Genomic DNA, 24,521 nt, shown 5'->3' with positions numbered 1-24,521 from the left:
AAAACTTGAAGTTTCTTTTTCCTTCACTCAGTACTTTATTCCTTGAAGCAGAGATGACACAAATGACACTTAAATCGTAGGAGGAAGGTTCAATCACGTTATTGCTTTCGGTGGCATTAGTATCTGTTGCTCAAGCTGACAAAAATAAGGCTAAATGTATGCTTTGGCAGTTGTAACTTGAATGCCATGATGATATTTAATGACTTTGTACAGTAAATGATCCTGAAAGGATGGCTACTCCGACATACGCTTACACAGCCTAGTATATGTGTTTACTGTTCTAAGACATACATCTATATGAAACACAATCAGGCATATTTAATAAACAACTGGCTGTTCCTCAGAATGCAATTGGAGAGACAGTTTTCTCATATTTTAACAAACTGAATGCATTGCCATGTTAAACAAACTGGAAAGGCAACAACATAAAAGTAAAGAATTTCTGCAGATAAAATAGCAACCATTAAGGCCGAAGCAAGTAAACTATCCAGTTGGAAAAAATGTCTTGCCACTTAACTGAACAAAAATAATTAGAATGACAAAACTCTGTGCTTTTAAAGTCTTCTGCAATGAGTAAATAATGAGTTCCTACAAAGGATGCAAGGATTCTTGTAGGCCAAACTTACTCACTCATTTATATTTTATTTATTATCCTAGATAGATAAAAAGAACTCTGAATGTCTGACATTGGGTATGCCCAGATTTTTCTCTTCTTTCTTTTGCTAGAATTATTCTGGGCCATGATTCCAGTGGTGTATTGCTGCCGGTTCAGACCCATTCTTTAGAACCAGTAGCGGAAATTTACTGCCGCTCGTTGAACTGGCAATGATGACCGATGGTTCACACTCCCGAACCAGTCCTCTAGTTGCCATGGCTTGCAAAAAAACCCCTCTGCACATGCGCAGAAGGTCATTTCCGGATATTTTGCATGACATGCACCATTCCCTTGGTTTAGAATAGTAATTCTTTCCAACAACACATTCTCTCGAGGGAGCTTTTGGTTTTCTCTGTTATTAAGAAAGCTTTTTATCACATTAAGACAGGTATATTGCTAGAAATACAGGAAACCTACCTGAAACATTATTGTATCTGACCATGATCCATACCAGTGATGGTGAATCTTTTTTTTCCCCAGGTGCTAAAAAAGTGTGGGTGCATCACATATGCACAAGTGCCCACACTCATAATTCAATGCCTGGGGAGGGCGAAAACAGCTTCCCTCACTATCTGGAGGTCCTCTGGAGGCTGGAAACGGCCTGTTTCCCAACTTCTGGTGGGCCCAGTAGGCTCATGTTTCGCCCTCCCCAAACTCCAAAGGCTTCCCTGGAACCAGGGGAGGGTAAATATGCCCTTCCCCTTTGTCTCTGGAGGCTCTTGGGAAGCAACAAATGCCCTCCCAGAGCCTCTGTAAGCCAAAAATGAGCTGGCCAGCAGACATATGCACGTTGGAGCTGAGCTAGGGCGATGACTTGCATGCCAGCAGATATGGTTCCACGTGTCACCTGTGGCACCTGTGCCATAGGTTCACCATCACTGGTGTAGTGCTGCAGATATTATTCTCCCTTTGCCAGTGGATTACTTTTGCCCTTATAATTTCAAAATACTTGGAAGCCAATACAGTGTCTATAACTTTGTTTGGGCTGGTGGAATGGACAGTTAGTAATAGTAATAGAATTGGAGGGAATCTTGGAGGTTATCATGTCCAACCCCATGTTCTTGCAGGTCACCTATACTATTTCTGACAAATGGCCCTCCAGTCTCTTCTTAAAAGCTTCCAGTAAGGGATAGCCACAAGTTACAAAGGTAATTCCTCTGCCGTGAGGCATGGGGGAACTGAGATATTCTTTCCTCCTAGGCCTTTACAATTTATGCATGCTATGTTTGTTTGTAGGGATGTTTGGTTTTACAATAAGGGTTTTTTAGTTGTTTTAGTATTGGATTTATATGATGTTTTTTATTACTGTTGTTAGCCGCCCCGGGTTTATGGAGAGGGGCGGCATACAAATCCAATAAATGAATGAATGAATGAATGAATGAATGGATAAATAAATAAATAAATAAATAAATGTGTTCCACTGGTTAATTATTTTCATTGTTGGGAATTTTCTCCTTAGTTCTAAGTTGTTTCTCTCCTTGGTTAATTTCCATCTGTTGATTCTTGTTCTGCCTACAGGTGCTTTGTTAAATAACTTGGCCCTCTTTTCCTTGTAGCAGCCTTTCAAGTATTGGAAATTTGCTATCATGTTACTCCGTCCTTCTTTTCACTAGATTAGATATGGCTAGTTCCTGCAATAGTTCTTCATATGTTTGAGCTTCTACGCTCCTAAATCATTTTGGTTGCTCTTCTCTGAATTCTTTCAAAAGTCTCAGCATCTTATTTTTTGCACTGATGAATGTGCATAGTTAGCAGAAAGCTGATTTCTGGGTGATGACCAAGTCACAGTTCAACCGGAATGCTTAACTGGTATGAATTACAAGAATGTGCTCTCTAGAAAATGGAGAAAGTTGTAGATTGTCTTTACGATATAAGCAGAATTGGAATAATGTTTAGTTAAGAAGTTAAGGAAAAACATTTTACGGAGATGAAAAATGTGATATGGGGCGCACCCCCTCCCCCATATGATTGTCACAGACTACCTGGACAAGACCTCCAGTTTTCTTGGCAAGACTTTTCAAAAATGGGTTTCCATTGCTTCCTTTCTAGAGTTGAGACAAAATGACTGGCCCAAGGTCACCTAGTATGTTTTGTGCCTAGGGCAAAACTAGAACTCACAGTCCTTCCTTCCTTCCTTCCTTCCTTCCTTCCTTCCTTCCTTCCTTCCTTTCGTTTCCTTCCTTTCCTTCCTTCCTTCCTTTCCTTCCTTCCCTCCTTCCTTCCTTCCTTCCCCAAGTGTGATTGAACAAACAAGGAATTTGTCTTGGTGCATATGCTCTCAGTGTACATAAAAGAAAAGATACATTTGTCAAGAATCATGAGGTACAACACTTAATGGTTATAGGAGTCAAATAAGCACTGAGGAAACAATCAATATTAATAAAAATCTTAAGAATACAAGCAACAGGTTACAGTCTCCCAGTTTGGAGCTGGATGCTTTAATCATTACACCAACCTAGTTCTCTGCTAGTTTCTTTAGAAGCCCCCAATTATCATGATTCTTGACAAATACATCTTTTCTTTAATATGGGACATATGAGAGCATATAACCCAAAAACAAATTACTATTATTATTATTATTATTGTTATTATTGTTATTATTATTATTAAAATTTGTATGCCGCCCATCTCCGAAGCCTCGGAGCGGCATTCCTTGTGTATCCAATCACATTTGGCCAATAAAGAATTCTGTTCTGTTCTGTTCGATATATGATACTGCACAATTTTTACAGTGGCATTGCAAAAATGCCGTTGACTCTTCTCAATTTATGGTTGAAGTTGTACATTAATGCTCCATTCCAATACAGTATGGCAATTTTCATGCCCCTTCTTCAAGTTTAGAAGGAAAAGTAGCAGCAATTTTGTGTCACAATAATCAAGGTTATTATGGCAGCCCTGGAATATAAATGTTTCTTCAGAGCAAGACATTTCAGAGTGGTTGGACAAAAAAGAAAAAAAAAAGACCCTAACACATTGCAAATGTTTTACTGACATTTCTTATGAAAATTGAGTTGGTATTTTTATTCCCGTTAAATAACAATCTGCTGCCTCTCTGAAATAAAGATGACAGTTTATCAATATCAGATGGTTACAATAACCAAGTTGGAGTTGTGTGACTTTAGTGATAGCTGAGAGAACAACAAAGGTTAAAGCTTAATTGTGGTTCAGCTGAATGTACTAGGGTTTGCAATCAGAAGAAAATTATAAACCATGATTGGGGGAACATTGGAATGCATAGGTTATATTAAACCTGATTGGTAAGATTTATTAATGACAAAACAGCACTAGTTTGTAACCAGCAGTAAAGTAGAAGCAGGAAAGTAAATGCTTCCAATTATAGTTTGTTTTAAATTAAGATTTTGCATGTTACCGCAACAGTTTTGCACATTAAGTATGATAGGGAAAAGGCATACAGACTTTGGTTACTTGAATCTGCATTTTCTTGTTGCATCTCTTTGTATGTAGCATCTTTCTCTATGTTTCCATGCTTAATTTGTGTTGTACATCTGTGTTTATGTATATGTAGGAATAGAAAAGTACAGGCTTCTCTTGTGACAGGGGAAGAGGGAAATGTCTAAGCAGTTGCCAATCGCCTAAGTCCATTGTTCCATTTTCATCCTTAATCGTTTTTTAAAAAATGAACACAGTATTAGTCCCCTTATATATAGGGGTTTTTTTTCATAACATATTACTGATTTAGAGCAGGGGTACCTGCGGACCAGATCCAACCCAAAGGGTGCTTAAATCTGACCCACAGGTTGGCCTGGAAATATCAAAGGACTGGCCTCCAGTTCTCTGTTGGCCAAAATGGGTGGCCTGCTCCTCCCCCCCCCCCATTTTTGGCCTCCCTGGTTTCCTGTAGCACTCTGCTGGTCAAAAATGGGCCGCACAGAGGCTTCCATTTTTGGTCAACAGAGTACTGCTGGAGGCCAAGGAGGCAAAAATGGGCCATGTGGGGACCTTACTATTTTTAAAAAAATTTCTTCAGGGCTGGATTCCATACACTTTAAAAACCATTGATTTTAATAGGACAACATATTGCCAATCCAAGAAGGCCTTCCTCAACTCTCAGTTTTTCTCTCTTTTGTTGAATAATTGTTTTAGATGAAAAGTAGTTGCGATTTATCAATTAATGGTTATAATGTAGCTTATTTCTTGACCAGCAAGGTTATCAAATATGTAATTTAAAATATATAACAATAAAATTATATATATATATATATATATATATATATATATATATATATATATATATATATATATATTTGTTTTCGTAAATTTTCACGGGTATATGTATGTAGATTGTTCTGAGTTCGGGTTTTGCCCTGTGTAATGTTTTGCATGTCTATGCGACGTTTCGGTAAAATCACATTTACCATCATCAGGCTGGAGTTCCAATCTCTGTGTTTTTGCAAATGAATATTAGCAACTGACTTTTCTTCTTAGCATGTAGTGTGGGGGTGGAGATTTGCTTTGAATGTAGCAAATAGATTGGGTGACTATGCTTCCGTGATCTGATTGGTTGGTGTAATCATGGTTATAGAAGGAATGGTATGAAGATTATGAAGTGTTTTGTTTAAGTCTGATTTCCAAATATAAAATTCTAAAATCATAATAATTAAAGGATTGACATATTGATTATAATGAAGTTTTTATTTTGTTTAAGGCTGGTTTCCAAATCTCTGGCAGGCGCGAGGTATCATCCCGTTTATTTAAACAAAAAGATCTTTTTTCAATTTCAATAGCTTCTAGAGAGATTCTTTTATATAAATTCTCTGTTTTGTGGAGTAATTTAGTTTTTTCAAAGTCAATTTCGTGCCCTGTTCTTTTAATGTGCTGGACAAGGGAGGAGGTCTTCTCCTGTTTCTTGACTGCATTCATATGTTCTGCCATGCGCTGGCTCACTCTTCGGTTAGTTTGTCCAATGTATGTGGCTGCACATACAAGAAACAGGAGAAGACCTCCTCCCTTGTCCAGCACATTAAAAGAACAGGGCACGAAATTGACTTTGAAAAAACTAAATTACTCCACAAAACAGAGAATTTATATAAAAGAATCTCTCTAGAAGCTATTGAAATTGAAAAAAGATCTTTTTGTTTAAATAAACGGGATGATACCTCGCGCCTGCCAGAGATTTGGAAACCAGCCTTAAACAAAATAAAAACTTCATTATAATCAATATGTCAATCCTTTAATTATTATGATTTTAGAATTTTATATTTGGAAATCAGACTTAAACAAAACACTTCATAATCTTCATACCATTCCTTCTATAACCATGATTACACCAACCAATCAGATCACGGAAGCATAGTCACCCAATCTATTTGCTACATTCAAAGCAAATCTCCACCCCCACACTACATGCTAAGAAGAAAAGTCAGTTGCTAATATTCATTTGCAAAAACACAGAGATTGGAACTCCAGCCTGATGATGGTAAATGTGATTTTACCGAAACGTCGCATAGACATGCAAAACATTACACAGGGCAAAACCCGAACTCAGAACAATCTACATATATATATATATATATATATATATATATATATATATATATATATATATGTAGATTGTTCTGAGTTCGGGTTTTGCCCTGTGTAATGTTTTGCATGCCTATGCGACGTTTCGGCGAAATCACATTCACCATCATCAGGCTGGAGTTCCAATCTTTGTGTTTTTGCAAATGAATATTAGCAACTGACATTTCTTCTTAGCATGTAGTGTGGGGGTGGAGATTTGCTTTGAATGTAGCAAATAGATTGGGTGACTATGCTTCCGTGATCTGATTGGTTGGTGTAATCATGGTTATAGAAGGAATGGCATGAAGATTATGAAGTGTTTTGTTTAAGTCTGATTTCCAAATATAAAATTCTAAAATCATAATAATTAAAGGATTGACATATTGATTATAATGAAGTGTTTATTTTGTTTAAGGCTGGTTTCCAAATCTCTGGCAGGCGCGAGGTATCATCCCTTTTATTTAAACAAAAGGATCTCTTTTCAATTTCGATAGCTTCTAGAGAGATTCTTTTATATAAATTCTCTGTTTTGTGGAGTAATTTAGTTTTTTCAAAGTCAATTTCGTGCCCTGTTCTTTTAATGTGCTGGACAAGGGAGGAGGTCTTCTCCTGTTTCTTGACTGCATTCATATGTTCTGCCATGCGCTGGCTCACTCTTCGGTTAGTTTGTCCAATGTATGTGGCTGCACATGTTTTGCAAGGGATTTCATAGATTCCTTGGTATTCTAATTGGATTTTATCTTTGGGGCTCCTTAGGATATTAGATATTTTTTGGTTAGTGCAAAATGAGGTTTTGATGTTATGTTTTTGTAGAATTTTACTAATTTTATCCGTGGTGCCTTTGATGTAAGGAAGGATGGTGGTGCCATTGTCCTGTTCTTGATCTTGTTTTTTGGGGGGTGTCTCTTTATTGATTAGGTTTGTTATTGTTTTCTCTTTGAATCCATTAGAAATTAGTACATCTTTGAGTTTGTTCAATTCAGTTTTTAAGTGCTCATGGTCAGCTAAGCGTTTGGTTCTGGTGATGAGAGTTTTGGCCACTGAGGTGATTTGTGCGGGGTGGTGGTGTGAGTGTGCATTTAGATAACGGTTGGTATGGGTTTTCTTTTGGTAGATAGTATGTCCTAGGCTGCCATTGGGTTTTTTATAGACCAGTACATCTAGAAAGGGAAGTTGATCATTGATTTCTGTTTCCATAGTAAACTGTATTTTGGGGTGTAGGCTGTTGAGATGAGTGAGGAAATTGTCTAGTTTTTCTTTACCATGTGGCCAAATTACAAAGGTATCATCAACATATCTCAGCCAAAGTTTGGGTTTGTATTTGGCTTGCTCTAAAGCATTATTTTCGAAATATTCCATATAGAGGTTGGCTATGACAGGTGATAGAGGTGATCCCATGGGGGCTCCCTCTATTTGTTTATATCTTTGTTCATTATAGATGAAGTATGTATTGGTCAGGCAGTGGTTGGTAAGGTCTAGGATATATTTGGGGGGTTTGTGTTTGTCTTGGATAGCTGTCAAGGCTTCTGTAATAGGTATTTGTGTGAACAGGGACACGACATCGAAACTTACAAGTAGGTCATCGGGTTGTAGGTTTTGTTTTTTAATTATTTGTATAAAGTGGGATGAATTTTGAACATATGAGGTAATAGTTTCTGTATATGGTTGAAGGTATTTGGCTAAAAATTTGGCAAGGTTTTGTAGAGGGGAGCCTATAGAACTGACTATTGGCCTGAGAGGTATTCCTTCTTTGTGTATTTTTGGAAGGCCATAGAGTTTTGGACATATGGAAGATTTTTCTCTGGGGATGATTTTTTGCTGGATTTCTTCGCTGATGGGAGAGGCCTTGATTTTAGATTTGGTGGTTTTTTCTAGGTAGGTGGTAGGATCTGTGCTTAGGAGTTTGTAGGCCGGGTTTTTTAGTAGATTTGTCATTTTTTTTTCTTGTATTCTGCTGTGTTCATTACTATAGTGGAGTTTCCTTTATCAGCTGGGAGGATTATTATATCCTGGTTTTTCTTTAGATTGATAAGTGCCTCTCTTTCTTCCTGCTGTATGTTGCTTTTTGGAGGTTTACTAGAGCACAGAATATTAGTGACTTGGAGTCTGATTTTGTTAGCAGTATCTGGGTTGATTTTATGTAAAGTTGTTTCAATTCCATACATACATATACCCGTGAAAATTTACGAAAACAAATATATATATATATATATATATATATATATATATATATATATATATATATATATATATATATATATATATATATATATATTCTATTGATCTTCATTTGTTCAATTATATACTGAGGTAATTCTATGTAGACAAGTAGAAGACAAACCTCTAAAGCCAACTAGATTTCTATGAATGACAACATTTTTTTTTAAAAAAAGCTAACCTAGGCAACTTTCATAGCCCGTAATTTCTATTTATTTATTTAGCAGTCAAAGCCAAAACTCAATAATGATACATACTGTAAGTGATACAATAATTATCCATTGGAAACAAAAACAATGCAATAAAATAATATTTGAGTAATATTAATGGACAAACACAAACCCAATATTCCTGGATGGCAATTGCAATAGAAAGTGTATTTAGCATGATGAGAAATTCATTTGGAAGGCAGCAGTAGACTAAGACCTGATTATACAGTGATCCCCCGGGTATTGCGATCCCGATCATTGCGAAACGGCTATATGGCGATTTTTCAACCCGGAAGTACAAACACCATCTGCGCATGCGTGCCCTTTTTTTCTATGGCCACGCATGCGTAGATGGTGCCGGGCAGATCAGCTGCTGAGCGGCTTCCCTGGGTCTTCCCCCTCTTGCTGGCGGGAGGGTGGGTGATTGCAGCTTAAGCCCAAGCTTTGTGGGTGATTGCAGCTTAAGCCCAAGGAAATCCTGTATCCAGACATAATTAAAATGGAAAGCCACCATAAATCTTCTGCTTGTTTAAAGCCCCCCCCAGCACCCGCTCGCCCGCCGTTTGCCGCTCGCCCGCCCTTCGCCCGGCCACCCGCCGTTCGCTCGCTGCTCGCCTGGCCACCCGGGTTCGCTCGCGCCGCGACTCAGTTGGGAAGCCACGCGGCTGTTTTAAAATGTCGCCGCCGGCATGGGGGGCTTGCCAGCACCCCCCGGACCCCCAACCCGGGTTTGGGGGGCTGCTAGGAAGCCCCCCATGCCGGCGGCGATGTTTTAAAACAGCCGCGCAGCTTCCCAACTGAGTCGTGGCGCGAGCGAACGGCGTGGGCGGGCGAAGGGCGGGCGCGCGGGCAGGCAGGCTGCGGACAAGCGGCGGGCGCGGCAGCAGCGAGGAGTGGGCGGCCGGTAAGACCCCCAGCGCCGCTTCCCAGCTGGGAAGCGGCGCGAGCGAACGGCGTGGGCGGGCGAAGGGCGGGCGCGCGGGCAGGCAGGCGGCGGACAAGCGGCGGGCGCGGCAGCAGCGAGGAGTTGGGGGAAACCCCAATCTTCGGCTCCTCGCTGCTGGGAAGTAAAAACACCATCTGCGCATGCGCAGATGGTGTTTTTACTTCCGCAGCGCTACTTCGCACAAAACCGATCATTGCGAGGGGTCCTGGAACGGAACCCTCGCAATGATCGGGGGTCACTGTATTGCTTTATTCCCATGAAAAAAATAGATCAGTCATAACAATGGATTGAACCAAGAATTCATCCCAAATAGTTTTCAACCAATTTTTATTGTCAGATTCCCATTTAAGCTCCATTTGAGCCAAACCAAACATCCAGTGGACAAGTGTGTTTGACATATAGCGAGGGTCATAAAACAAAGTTCATAAAATGTTTGATTGCATTGTTTCTGCTGCATTCAAGCCTTTGCAGAGATGGAACTGTACTCCATATAACCAGAGAATTGATCCCTTTGCTCTAAAGAGCTTGGCAGCAGTTGCAGCAAAATTGTTTCTGTTATGACTGGCAAAACACACTATAGTATTTAAAACCTTCTGGGCAAAAACTGAAAGGCTACAAGTTTGATATTTCTACACAGTAGAAAATTGAAAGCAGATTCCTTGGTATTTAAAAATCTTGGGTCTTTTCTGTCTGCATGTCACTTCATTGGGTTTCCACCTATAATGCAGTTTGCACCAGGGTTAATAAACCATTAGACCAGTGGTTCTCAACCTTTCTAATGCCGCGAACACTTAATACAGTTCCTCATCTTGTGGTGACCCCCAACTATAGGTTTAGCGCCAATTCTTCCAACAGATCTTTAAGCTGATTGGCAAGAAGTCAGAGGGACACCCCCGTGTAAACACCTGATTGGTTGGATTGTAAAAATATGTTCTGAGATGCCAGAATAGAAGCTTTAGTTGCTAACATCATTGGAAATTGATCTTTTCTCATGGTCTTAGGCGACCCCTGTGAAATGGTCGTTCAACCCCCAAAGAGGTCCCGACCCCAAGGTTGAGAACTACTGCATTAGACACTTTTATTTTGGAATAATTGATGTTAAATTCTTCTCCACAAGGAAATGTTGTAAGAACTTGCAGATTTAGCAAAGATCAGTATGGATTAATGAACATCTTTCTCTGCCTATAGTAAAATAGAAATAAGATTGGTGTAACTGTCAGGCCGAAGCCACCATTTTGCGTTAGAAACCTTGGCCTGCCACAAGTAGAAAAGTACTGTGGGAATTGGGGAGGGATGGTTGCATGAGAGAGAAAGACACTAGCCAAAACCAATTCTTTCCAGAGATTCAAGGTCATTCTTTGTTCAGCACCAGCTGGAAGAACAGGGGAGGATCGTGTACATTGAGTGAACCGGAGTGGTCCATGTGATGAACATGTGGGTGTGGGGATGAGGGATGAACCTTAACATGGGTGAGAATTGTAGGAAAAGTTAGTATCTGGTTGACTACAGTTTGTAACCAACATGACTCTCTTAATAAATTGGAACTTGAAAGAAGGCCAAGGTTTGGACTCTGATTTATTTCTCTGATGTTATTTGGAATGCTGACATTAACATTTTGATATGAAACTCATTTTCCGAGAGATTTTTAAAAAGATTCAGTCTAAAGGTTAAGTAGAAATGGTACAAGAAAATACTGTATCTTTATTGTCACCCTCATAAATAAATATGCCTGCAGTATCAGTACCACTTACATGTTATTGTACAGCATAATAATCAATTTTGGTAAACATGTATGTATACAGGAGGCTTAGCTTTCTCTAAAGCCTCACTTTAATGATCAAGTTACCTTTCATTCAGAAAGGGTAGCACAAAGAATTGTTGTTAGACCGCTGGAATATTTGTACCAAATACCGCAATGTGATGCATTGATCAAGTGTTGAATATTTAGTTCCAAAGCCAATTTGTTTCTTAACAGCTCCTTCTCTTGTGTTAATAAATTTCCTTTCAGCTGTGGCGAGGGGGGCGTTTGCCCAGGTTTGCCTGGTGCGCCAGTTGCGGCCCTATTTGGACCGGGAGTCATTGCTCACAGTCACTCATGCCCTCATCACCTCGAGGCTCGACTACTGTAACGCTCTCTACATGGGGCTACCTTTGAAAAGTGTTCGGAAACTTCAGATCATGCAGAATGCAGCTGCGAGAGCAATTATGGGCTTCTCTAAGTATGCCCATATTACTCCAACACTCCGCAGTCTGCATTGGTTGCCGATCAGTTTCCGGTCACAATTCAAAGTGTTCGTTATGACCTATAAAGCCCTTCATGGCACCGGACCAGAATATCTTCGGGACCGCCTCCTGCTGCACGAATCCCAGCGACCGGTTAGGTCCCACAGAGTCGGCCTTCTTTGGGTCCCGTCGACCAAACAATGCCATCTGGCAGGACCCAGGGGAAGAGCCTTCTCTGTGGGGGCCCTGACCCTCTGGAACCAGCTCCCCCCTGAGATTAGGATTGCCCCCACCCTCCCCTGATTGGAACTAGTATTGATTGGTCCCACAAATACAAAGAATGGTTAATATGGATAAATAGAGAGAACAAGGGAGCAATTCATATGTGTTTTTCTAAAATGAAAACCCCACTACTTTAATCATTTTATCTCTTTTCAGTTGTGTTGTGTTTAGAAACTTCCGAGATAGTTACAAGAGGTCAATCATGCTTCAAATAAAATCATATGTTGATTGTCATCTCTGATTTCAGAAGGCTTCATTTGATCTCAAGAGTCAACAAATACTATCAAAATAAATGATGTCAACTAAAAAACAAAACCAAACCAAACCAAGTTCATGGTAAAGATTGGTAAAATGAGGACCCAGATCATTGTGGGCAATATGCTGATTCTGTAAGCCACTTAGAGAATATTGTAAAGCACTATGAAGCAGTACATGAGCCCAAGTCCTGCTGCTATTACTAATAGGTACAATATGGGTTAATAATAGGCTGTAGTTATGACAAAATCTTGATCTATGATTCCCTCTTAGCCATTGTCCTATTTTAGACATTTGGAGGATGATATTCTTTTTCCATCTTGGAGAGAAAGACCAGTGTTTTAAAGAGTGCTTTTAAATTGCTGCCACCTAGTTAACATTGGCTCTTTCTGGTTTATTCCACAAGCAAAGCCCCTAACCTTTTGGGGCGAAGAAGTACCTCAGAAGGGATTACTGTAAAAGACATTAAATGGATTCTCTAATCAGAGATGCTTTTATTTGCATTAAGAGTTTGCCCTCTGGATACCTTTCTGAAAGTATTATACAGAAGCTGCAAAGCTGAAAGAACTGTGCAGAGAGCCAGAGGTTGTTAGCATAAGTGTGCTTTTAAGGCAGATGACAGTTATTAAATACATGAGGTAAATTCATTTACCATCTAGGATGTTTCCTAGCTTAGCGGTTCACTGATACGGAAGTTGGCAGAGGTGAATTGTTACTTTATTGTGGTTTCCTAGAATATATTCCCCTTTATTCATATAGCATGTGACCTGGTATGTATTTTAATGACCTTCTTGTTTCCATATTAATCAGTTGAGATGATTTTTTTTTTTAAATGTCTTGACTGCTTGATATTTTGCTTTGGAAAAAAGGGGAGGAAAAAACCTTGACTTAATCATAAAACATCTAAAAAGGAATAAAATATGCTTGTAGTACAACATAGATATTAACACGCAAGGCCCTTTATTTTCTATGCTTGTTTCTCATGAAATGATGAAAAATAGATTTAAGGGGTACTGTATCTGTGCTGCAAAAAATGTAACCAACTACTAAATCTTCAAACAGAGATATTAGAAGTCCCTAGAGTTTTATTTCTACCACAGATAATAGATGTCACAACTTCTTTATCTATAGAGAAATGAACACCCTTTTAACTAATCTAGTACTTACCATTAAGTCATGAGGTCATTTTTAGATTTATTGTGGTCATGCAGAAGCATAATTAGTATAACTGTTGCATTGTAAATCAAAGGTTATTATTTGGGAGTTGGAAGTAAAACGTTCTGTCTCAAATGCTAGGAAAATGGGAAAATGGTGAATCTGAACTTATTAAAAATGCATGTGACAAGGAAGCTTGCAAATACATAATAACAAGCATATTTCAGCTGGGTTCTGAAACAGAATTCTTTAACTTATAGTCAAGAATTACAAACCCTGCGATTTTACAGGAGTTATGATAAGGGAACAGGAATGGAATCAAAAACCATAAAAGAAAATAAGATTTTTTTTAACAAAAGCTTTTTGTTATATCCACATAGATGTTGATCAAAAGCTTTTTGTTATGTCCACATAGATGTTGATGTTTTTGTATTTTGCATATGCAAAAGTGTATATATGTGTATGTATGCACATGGGCAGAGGCATATGTATATTGTATCAGAATTAATGTGGTGAAATTGTTTAAGGTAGCCCCAACTAGGAGCAGGTAGACCCAAAGCCTGCAGGATGATTTTGGGCTAGTTGTGCTCTTTCAATCTTAGACTGGCAACCATTTTTTTTTTGCCTATCAACTCCCACTGGATCACCAATGTCAAAAGATGGAATAAAAATCAAATCAAATCAATCAATAATAGAGGCATTTGGATACAATCCCAAAACATCTGGAGCACCATTTGAATCACCATCAGTCATTTGCAAAAGTCAACTTTACAGCTGATATCCTGTAACAATACCTTTAATGTCATCAAATAACAAAGTCTTTGGAAGGACTTGATTGGTGGAAAAAAATGCCAAATCTGGTCTAAACATCTGGCTGACTGTTTAATAAACCATAATAATAATAGTAGCCTCAGGTGCAATCCTAAAACATCTCAGCACTGTTTAAACACTATCAGCCTTGATAAAGTCACCTTCAATGAATTGCAAAAATTAGCTATACTTGACAACAACTTATGTCTGTGACAGCACCTTTAACACCCTTAAACAACAATATCTGCTTATACTAGGATCTTTGGAATAACTAGATTGGTAGATTTAAAAAAAAAGCCAAATCTAATTTGAATATGTGGCTGATTGTATGAGCAGTTGTAATATAATAACAATAATGCAGAAGACCAAGCCTTAAGAGTAGTGTTGGGCAATCCGAACCTGCAAAGTTTGGGTTCGTACTGAACTTTGCGTGGTTCAGTATACCGGACCTGAACCCGAATTTTTGCAAAAGTTCAGCAAAAGTTTGGGTTCGGGAGAGCGCCAGGAAGCGCTGCCACCCAGCTGTCACCTTCCGAAACAGCCCGGGAACTGTCGGCAAGTCGGGAGGCGAAAAAGGAGGTGAGTAATCCCACGAGGAGATTCCAGGGGCGGAGCTTTGATGTCACTGAGACATCCTTCCTGGCCAGCTGAAACGGGGACTCCAGAAAGGACGTCTCAGTGATGTCAAAGCTCTGCCCCTGGAATCCCCTCATGGGATTCCCCACCTCCTTTTGTGCCTCCCGACCGGCTGACAGATCCCCGGCTGTTCTGGGAAGCGCCGCCGCCCAGCTGTCACCTTCAGAAACCCGGAAGTTCAGCAAATGTTCGGGTTCGAGAGAGTGCCGGGAAGTGCCACGACTGTTCTGAAAGGTGACAGCTGGGTGGCAGTGGTTCCTGGCGCTTTCCCGAGCACCGAACTCAAAAGTTCAGCAAAAGTTTGAGCTCAAGTTTGGGTGCCGAACCCGAACTTTTTAAAAAATTCGGGTTCCGAACCCAAACCCAAACTTTGTTGGGTTCGCCCAACACTACTTAAGAACAAATGCATACAAAACCAGAATTGAGAAGACAGCAGTGCTTTCTCTGCAAGAAAGCTGAAGAAAGAGTGAACAATTTATTTGCTAAAAATAATAATAATCATGGACTGACTACAAACCACAGGATGACAAAGTAGTCACAGTGATGCATTGGCAAATCTGCAAAAAATACCATTTGTCTGCAAACAAGACCTGATGGGACCACAAAATAGACAAATTAATAGAAAATGAAAGTCTGGAACTTTAGAATGCAAGCAGACAAAAACCTGCCACATAACTTACAGGCTTAACAATTGTTGATAAAAAAACTAGCAGACATTGTTATATCTGGAATCAGCGTACTAAAAGAGAAAGAACTGGAAAAAAATCACAAAATACAAAGACCTTAAATAGAAATAGAACGCTTGTGGCAAAAGACAGCAAAGCTGGTATCAATACAGTGGTACCTCTACTTAAGAACTTAATTCGTTTGTGACCAGTTTCTTAAGTAGAAAAGTTTGTAAGCAGAAGCAATTTTTCCCATAGGAATCAATGTAAAAGAAAATAATGCGTGCAAACCCATTAGCAAAGAAATAAAAGCTCGGAATTTGGGTGGGAAGAGGAGGAGGAAGAATAGGAGGAGGACAGTCGCTGCCGAAGGAAGATGATGAGGTGAGGGGAATCAAAAAACCTCAAAACTTTAAGGCTTAAAAAAAAGAGGGACTCTGAGGCGGCAAGGAGCAGCATACGATGCGAGGCTGCCTCCCACACACTGTGCCAGAGAGAGAAAAACCCAGGCAGGCGAGAGGGGGGAACCTGCTGCTCCTTTGACTGAAAGGCTGCTGCTGCTGCTACTTGCTTCTTCTTTCTTCCCATGCTGAAGGGCTCCCCTCTTCTCTTGCTCGCTCACTTTGTAGCTGGCGCCTTTCTTTCACTGTAGTGACTCATCATTTTGGCTGAAGCCGAGTTGATTCGGCTGGGGTGAAGCACCCCCTTTTGCCTTTCCATGCCCAGATGCCCCGGGAGGCAACCTTGTGTGTGGGAGGTAGCGCGAGGGAGTGGTTTATTCCCTCTCCAAGCGCCCAGAGAAAGGAAAATGCTTTGTTCTCTCTGGATTGCCAAAGCCTCAGGAACCATGGAAAGGTTCCTCTGGCAGCCCAGAAAAGCCAGAGATGGCCGGGATTAAAGGGGAAATGACAGGAAACTGGCCGGCCCTTTGTGCCGCTCTCAAATTTCCTGGGAAATTTTTCCAGGCTCAGGTTCTTAAATAGAAAATGGTTCTTAAGAAAAGGCAAAAAAATCTTGAACATCCGGTTCTTATCTAAAAAAATTATTAAGTAGAGGCTTTCTTAAGTAGCGGTACCACTGTATTTATAGATGCCTTGCATGTCCATCAATGACGTAATCCCATCAGTCAGGACTTCAACGTTTGGCTGAATGTCCAGGACATTTGATTCTAAACAGTTGAACCATTCAGTAAACAATGTAAATATGCTCCCACTTTCATTTTTAATTGTTTGACTCCCCAGTTTGAATAGTTCAAATTGAATGTTGTTATATAATCCAGGAGATTTGAAGGAAAGAAACGTGGCATCTGCTTCAAGTTAAGGATGAAATCCATAAATAGAATTGTTATTTCATAAAACAAACTGATTCTCAGCAGTTATTCACATCTCAGTAACTATTTCTATCTTGGGGCTGAACAAATATTTAATTTTAAGAGCATGCAATTTTACAGCATGACTTTCAAAAGGTTTTTCTCAAAAGTGGTTGCCAAAGTGGGAGTGAGTATTGAAGACCCTTGTTTACTAGCATATTGCTCTACAAGGTACAGTGTAACACCCCTTGCCCCCATACTTTCTAGTAGCCTAGCTTTTCCATCTTCTCTAAGTCTTATTTTTCTTTGTTCATTTTTGTTTCTAAGGAAAACATTTTCTTACAATCATGCTAACAATGCTTCAGAGATAGAGGTGTTATTATAAATAATTATGCTAACAAAAGCAGATGCTTTATTAGATGCTAACATTCATTTTTATTTTCTCTGATTCCTAATTAAAAGATATACACACACACACACACGAACAAACACATACAGTGGTCCCCCGATTATTGCGAGGGTTCCGTTCCAGGATCCCTCGCAATGATCGGTTTTTCGCGAAGTAGCGGTGCGGAAGTAAAAACACCATCTGCGCATGCGCAGATGGTGTTTTTACTTCCGCCGCAGCAGCGAGGAGCCGAAGATTGGGGTTTCCCCACCGCCCACGCAAACTCTTCGCTGCCGCTCGCTCGCCCGCCCTTCGCCCGCCCACGCCGTTCGCTCGCGCCGCTTCCCAGCTTAGTCCTGAAGCCAATTCGCTTCAGGACTCAGCTGGGAAGCGGCGCGAGCGAACGGCGTGGGTGGGTGAAGGGCGGGCGAGCGGCGGGCGCACGGGCAGGCAGGCGGCGGACAAGCCGTTCGCTCGCGCCGCTCGCTCGCGCCGCTTCCCAGCTGAGTCCTGAAGCCAATTCGCTTCAGGACTCAGCTGGGAAGTGGCGCGAGCGAACGGCGTGGGCGGGCGAAGGGCGGGCGAGCGGCAGCGAGGAGCTTGCGTGGGCGGTGGGGAAACTCCTTGCTGATGCCCGCCGCTCGCCCTCCCGCCAGCAAGAGGGGAAGACCCAGGGAAGCCGCCCAGCAGCTGATCTGCCCGGCGCCATCTACGAATGCGTGGCCATAGAAAAAAAGGGCGCGCATGCGCAGATGGTGTTTTGACTTCCGGGTTGAAAAATCGCCATATAGCCGTTCGCAATGATCGGGATCGCGATACCCGGGGGATCACTGTATATACATATATACATACACATACATATCACATAGATACACACACCAATATGCATACAATATTTATACAGGCATACATATACGCACATACACACAAAGAAACAAAGAATAAATTTCTCAAGAGAAGTATCTTCAGGGTGTTGTGTCAAGACATACCATGTTGCCTAGCTGTGACATATTGTAAAGTATATCATAAATATTATACGGAAGAGGCATGCATTATTAACTTCTTGTCATTAAAACTAATGGCATTGTTCCAAGAAGCAGCATGCAGTTCATTATATTTTGCATCCTATTTTCATCCAGTGATTCTTAGCATTGTATTATTTGCTTCCGCCTTCACTCTCATTCTGTCAAAAATCCTGTGAATTACAGGATTTTTGTAGGTTCGGCTGTGAACAAGTGACTGGTTCAGTCTTGCCCTGCTTACATTGTGTCTTCCTGTGAAATCTTAGTCTTATGATTTAATATAGTTTTCTACTGTTCATTAGTAGCATTTAATATAAACCAATTTCTAGAAATTAATAGGTCATCTGACCTATTAGGTAATCTAGGTTAATACTTGGCTCTAAACAGATCAGATTGCTTTTTTTTTTAATTTATATGTAGAGGACTAGCAACCTGATTGTAAACATTAGTGATTATATCTGGTTTGTATTGTATCCTTCTGTCTAGTTAATTATAATTTATAATTTATAATTATAAATAATTATAATTAATAATTATACTTTTAATGAAATATTTGTTTTTAATTGGAATGCATTCATGTTTGATAATGTATTTATTGTGAACTATTGGTTTCTATTACAGTATTTTATAACTTTTATAAACTCATTTTATGGTAAAAGGTGGAATATAAATTAGTAAATTAAGCTAAGTTAAATAAATACGTTTTTCTCCAGTGCCTTTGATTTGATAAGTATGCTGCTGTCTGGGGATTTATAGATAATAAACTGATTCTACTTTATCACACTTAATGTCTGCATATTTTCAAACTGTTGTCCATAACTATTAAGACATGAGTAATGATTATTTTTGAAATTGAAGTAGTGTGTTAAATTGAGACCTTGAAAATAATGCTTACATTTCCATATTGTATTTCAACCTTGATTTGCTGCAGCATATCTTCATGCAGGAATCAGTACCTATTTCAGGAATCTTGAGCTAAAATTTTTAAATAGACTTCATTCTCCCACTTAATGTGGCTTTTGAAAATGATAAAACTATTTACCAGCAAACCGGTATCCGATATGCACCACTGAGACAGCTTAAGGGCACTTTATAGGTAGCTTTGAAATATATAAAAATATATTTTGATACATTTCTGGTAGAATTAAAAACCTGCTATGAACCATAAGCATAACATTATTTAGTTATTCCTGTTAAATTTTTTTTTGAAAATTCTAAAACAACGGATTAATATCTGTTTTCCATTCTCAGGTTATGAGACCATTAGGATGTACAGTATATATTCGAGTATAGTCGAGTTTTTCAGCACCAAAAATGTGCTGAAAAATCCGACCTTGACTTATACTTGAGTCACTGACGACGCTCAGGCGCTGCAATGGCCTGAGCGCCGGCAGGGACTCTTCAGATGCTCCCCTCGGGCGTCTTGCGAGCACGCAAATTATTTCTCACTGAAGGGACCTTTTTTTCCTCCCCCGCCAGAGGAAGTGCGGGAAGAGGGAGGCAAACAGGAAAGGGAGCCCCCTTCGCTGCAGGTGATAGACAGACAGACAGATAGATAGATCTAGCTAAAAATAAAACAAAATAAAATGAACCAGTCAGACCCCTTTTTCCCAAGCCAAAAAGTAAGCCGCCGCAATCCCTGCCCGTCGACTGGGCAAAGGGTGAGAGAGATAGAGAAGCCCGGCTGCTGTTGCCGATTCTACGGCTTAGCATTTTCCCCCACCGAGCTCTAGCTCTCCACACACACCTCCACCAAGTCACACACACCCCTCAAATTGTCCATCTGCACGGATGCAGGCATGTCAGACGGTCCTTCCCTTTGATCCCACTGACCTATTTGCTGCTAAGTTCCAACGCCCAACAGGGATAGTGCGTAAAGTTGAACTGAACCCCAACTTGGAGTCCTTTAGGAGTATTGTACTACAGGTCCCATCTATATCTATCTATCTATCTATCTATCTATCTATCTATCTATCTATCTATCTATCTATCTATCTATCCATCCATCCATCCATCCATCCATCCATCCATCCATCCATCCATCCATCCATCCATCCATCCATCATATCTATCATCTATCATCTATCATCTATCTATCTATCTATCTATCTATCTATCTATCTATCTATCTATCTATCTATCTATCTATCTATCTATCTAATCTAATCTACTGATGCCTCAATTAATGTAATTTTATTGGTTTCCATTTTTATAAGTTACCAGTAGCCACTGCATTTTCCACCCTAGACTTATACTCGAGTCAGTAAGTTTTCCCAGTTTTTGTGGGAAAAATAGGTACCCCGGCTTATAATCGGTTCGACTTATACTCAATATATTCGGTAATTGGACTTTTGTCAGGGTTCTAAATAGCATCCAAAAGTAAATCAGAGTCCAAGTCAAAGTATTCCTCAAAGTCCCAATTTATTCTCAGAGCCATATTGGCACATCTGGGTGAAATCCGAATCTGAAGTCCCCAGGGTTTCACCACCTAGTTGAAAGTTCAATCCCATGTCCCCACACCCACAGGTCCATCACATTTTCTAATCTCCAAGTGCCAGGCCAGCAGAACCCACCCATCTACTTCTGTGCAGGTACAGGGGCACAGAGACAAAGGGTGACCGTGGCTTTCTATAAAGGAATTTGTTATGACTACATACAAATAACCTCATACTATCCCCCTTCCCTTTTCCCACAATACAAAAGGCATGATAGAATAATATAATATATAGTGTGGCAGGCCAAAGACTCCAAATAAAATGGCTTCGGCCTGTTTGACTTCCTCAATAGGTTCTGGTTAATTTGACTGCTATGATGAAAGAAAGAAATCAAGGGAGGGAGATTGGAAATTCAAATGAGTTCTCATCAGTTCCAGTTGATTGGTTGGTTGAGACCTCAGACATGTCTTCCTTCTCATATCCATAGTACTTAGATGTAAACTCACTACTGAAAAATATGAATCTAATTGAAGGAAAACAGTCAGTAGGTTGAAATATTATCTCTAGCTCATATCTGATTGAAGAGATGAAAAGTTGAGTGAACTACATTGTTCACATATAAACGTTTTAAAAAATGTAATTTTCAGGTATATATATCTGACAACAGTTCTTGTCTCTTATCTTTCCTTTTTCTTTTATAGGTGCTTCTTATGCTGTGTCTCTTATGAAGAATGTACAGTAGTGGAGAGTGATTTTTTTTTAAACGAACACAAGTCATTGCCTCTGGAATCCCAGCGGATGTCTTGCTAAGCCAAGTGGAACTTTTGCCCATTGTTTTCTCAAGTTTTCTTTTATTTATTTGTTTTATTGTTGCTTTATTTTTTCCTTGCACAGGGAGAACAAGAAAAATGAAATTAGGCAAAGTAGAGCTCTGCCATTTTTTGCAGATACTAGCTCTTTTCCTCTGTCTTTCTGGGATGAGCCAAGCAGAACTGCCAAGATCGGGATCAAAGCCCTACTTCCAACCTGGGAGGTCACGAACCAAACGCAGTTGGGTGTGGAATCAGTTCTTTGTACTGGAGGAATACATGGGAAGTGATCCTCTTTATGTAGGAAAGGTAGGAGAACTTACCTAATTTCATAAGACACAATTTCTTGCCTAATGAAAACCATAACAATGTGATTCTGAATTGTGTTGGTAAAGTACCATCTTCAACCAGCTGTCATCTTGCTATGTATAGACTATAACTCTCAAATGCATACTCAGAACATAAGATAGATAAAGCTATAGGAGACTGATAATGCAAGGACTGCAATTTTAAGCAACTCTTTTATTTGCAGATGTGTCTAAGAATTTTTACTTCAAAAAGTAGTCGGCAATATGACCTTTATGTCCCCAAAATTGGATACATTTTTGTACCCATTACTAGGGTACTTGCCATATTTTTTGGAGTATAACACTCACCTTTTTACCCCCCAAAAGAGAGTGAAAACGTGGATGTGTCTTATACATTGAATGTAGCCCCACTCAGCCACCCCCAAAGAGTAATTTACCTCTTTGTAACACCTCTTTGCAGCAAACACCAGAGTCTGATTAGCACAAGTCACTAATTATCTGCCTCGCTACAATCAGCTGATTGAGTGAATTTGCTCAAGCCCACGTGCTAAAATGAAACTAAACTAAAAGTGCAGGGAGGCAAATTGTTGTAGGGAGAGGCAACTGCTGAAACTGGCTATTTGTTTTTTCTGCAAGGGGGTAAGTCAATAACTATCAATGCCTATAGAATGTTCAAATTATTAGACTTATTTTTTTAAAGATTGCTTTATTACTGTTCTAGACAAGTTAACAAAGTGAAGAAGCTTTTGAAAATAAAAGTTTGATCTGAAGAGGCTATTGTATCATCTTATAAATAGCAGAGAATACTTCCCAAAAGCCACATCAATTTTAAAGATCTGTAAAAGTATAATCTGTAATGTCCTGTTTTTGTAAGTATTAGTATTAACTATTAGTATTAAGATAAGGCAGCTGAGTTAAACCCTGACTTAGTCATCTTTATAGATCTATTTAAATAATTGGGAGGAGTTAGTGTGATTATATTTAAGAAAAGTTTCTGGGACTAATATACTGCCATAATGTATATTTCTCCAATTCTTTGCCGTTTCTATGGGTCAGGCATACATGCACAGAAATACACAGCAAACAGTGTGTATTATCTGTGCTGTTTACTGTTTGGCAAATTGCTAGGAGGCACAGGCATTTTCCCCTTGTTTTCCTCTCCCAAACTAAGGTTCATCTTATAATCCGGTGGTCTTATACTCAGAAAATACGGTATGTTCCTATATGATCTCAGAGTTGCACTGCCTTGGAGAACTACGACACTACTATGGAGATTCTTAGCCATCCAGGTCATGGTTGTCCGAAAGGTGCTTTTTCAAGTGGCAGCTGGACGTCCTTTGAGGACACTTTGCTTCTTATTCAAGAAGCTTCTTTGGCTTATTCTTAGATAAGAAGCAAAACGTCTTCAAAGAAAAACAAAGTCCAGTTGCCTCTTGAGAAAACCCTTTTGGTATAGCAGTACATGCTCAGGAAGTACAACCATTATCTCTGCAGACCATGGATTGTCCCTGCAGCTTCAACAATTCAAGAATCACATTGAGTCAAATAATAAGGGGATGTTTAATACCTGTGTTCATTCAGCTGGTTATATGCTAGCAATAGCTGGCAATGATTGATTGCACTGGGACCAAACTAGTTAAACATGTTTGTTATTACTGAAGAAAATAACTGGCTTAAATGGATTAAGTCAAAGCACCTGGTGATCTATATGGCATATCTGTATAATTTTCTTGCCATGATTGGAAGTAATTGCCATTTGACTTCTTTGAAAATGTTTTGGCAACCTCCCTAACCTATTCTATGGCACTAGGATTTCCCGATGGTAGCCATCCAATTACTACGCCAATCCTTCTTAATTTTGTAAATTATTCAGAGTGACTAGCCATATTAAGTGGGAGAATGAAGGCTACCCATCTCTGAGGTGAAATTGATTTTTGATGGCTTATGTACTTAAGAAAAGTGTTGTTTGGCATGGAAATAAGGGCACACTATTCTAAGATTCGATGCACATGTGTTTGAAGCTATGCAACACATTTGTGGAAATGCATGCATAGCAAACAAGGTACATGGACCATAGTATGATAATGTCTGTATTTTGTTTGGTTGCTCAAGCATGCAACCTTAATGTTCTTAATCCATTTTCTTTCATCTTTAGTACTGATAAGAATCCCAAAGCTATAACTTTTGCATTTCAATAGTTTTGCTGTTATCGTACATTTCCAAATAAATGAGCAAGCAAAATACAGCATCATAAAAGAAAATCTGGAACCTAAACAAGCTGAATGAAAAATGGGTTTCTAATCGTATGACATTATTGCTGTAACCCATTAACCAATTTACAACATCAGCAGAAATTTATAATAAGGAAACTAAAACAGTTCAATATATGCTCCCAAAGTTCGATCCAATTCCAATTCTAAATGGAAAAAGGACACTGTAGGGAGGAGGCAGAACCCAAAATCTGTGTTTGGGGAAAGACACTTTAAAGAAAGACACTAAAAACCTCAAACCATGCACAAATAACTGGCATGGTTAGTGGTTGATCATCTTCAGTGGAATGATAATTTGGGAAGGGGGGGGGGGAATGAATGAAAAACTGGATGTTTTCAGGTTCCACATATGCGCTCAGAGTAGCCTTGGACCAAATAGCAAGGCAGCTGTTTACAGTTTGAAAGCA

General features: G+C 39.6%; 1 protein-coding gene across 2 annotated transcripts in view; it reads left to right on the top strand.

The window, feature by feature from the left end:
* Positions 1–24,521, top strand: part of CDH7 (cadherin 7) — a 166,247-nt gene that overhangs the window by 5,477 nt on the left and 136,249 nt on the right. For both annotated transcript variants that reach the window (XM_070747466.1, XM_070747465.1), the window contains exon 2: positions 21,429–21,845. In XM_070747466.1, the coding sequence (XP_070603567.1) occupies positions 21,636–21,845 (210 nt within the window). In that variant the 5' untranslated portion in view covers positions 21,429–21,635. The remainder of the gene's footprint in view (positions 1–21,428; positions 21,846–24,521) is intronic.

The sequence above is a fragment of the Erythrolamprus reginae genome, chromosome 3, assembly GCF_031021105.1.
Source record: "Erythrolamprus reginae isolate rEryReg1 chromosome 3, rEryReg1.hap1, whole genome shotgun sequence".
Classification (NCBI taxonomy): domain Eukaryota; kingdom Metazoa; phylum Chordata; class Lepidosauria; order Squamata; family Dipsadidae; genus Erythrolamprus; species Erythrolamprus reginae.
Note: the sequence above shows the minus strand (reverse complement) of the source record. Positions and strands in the feature narration are given on the sequence as shown.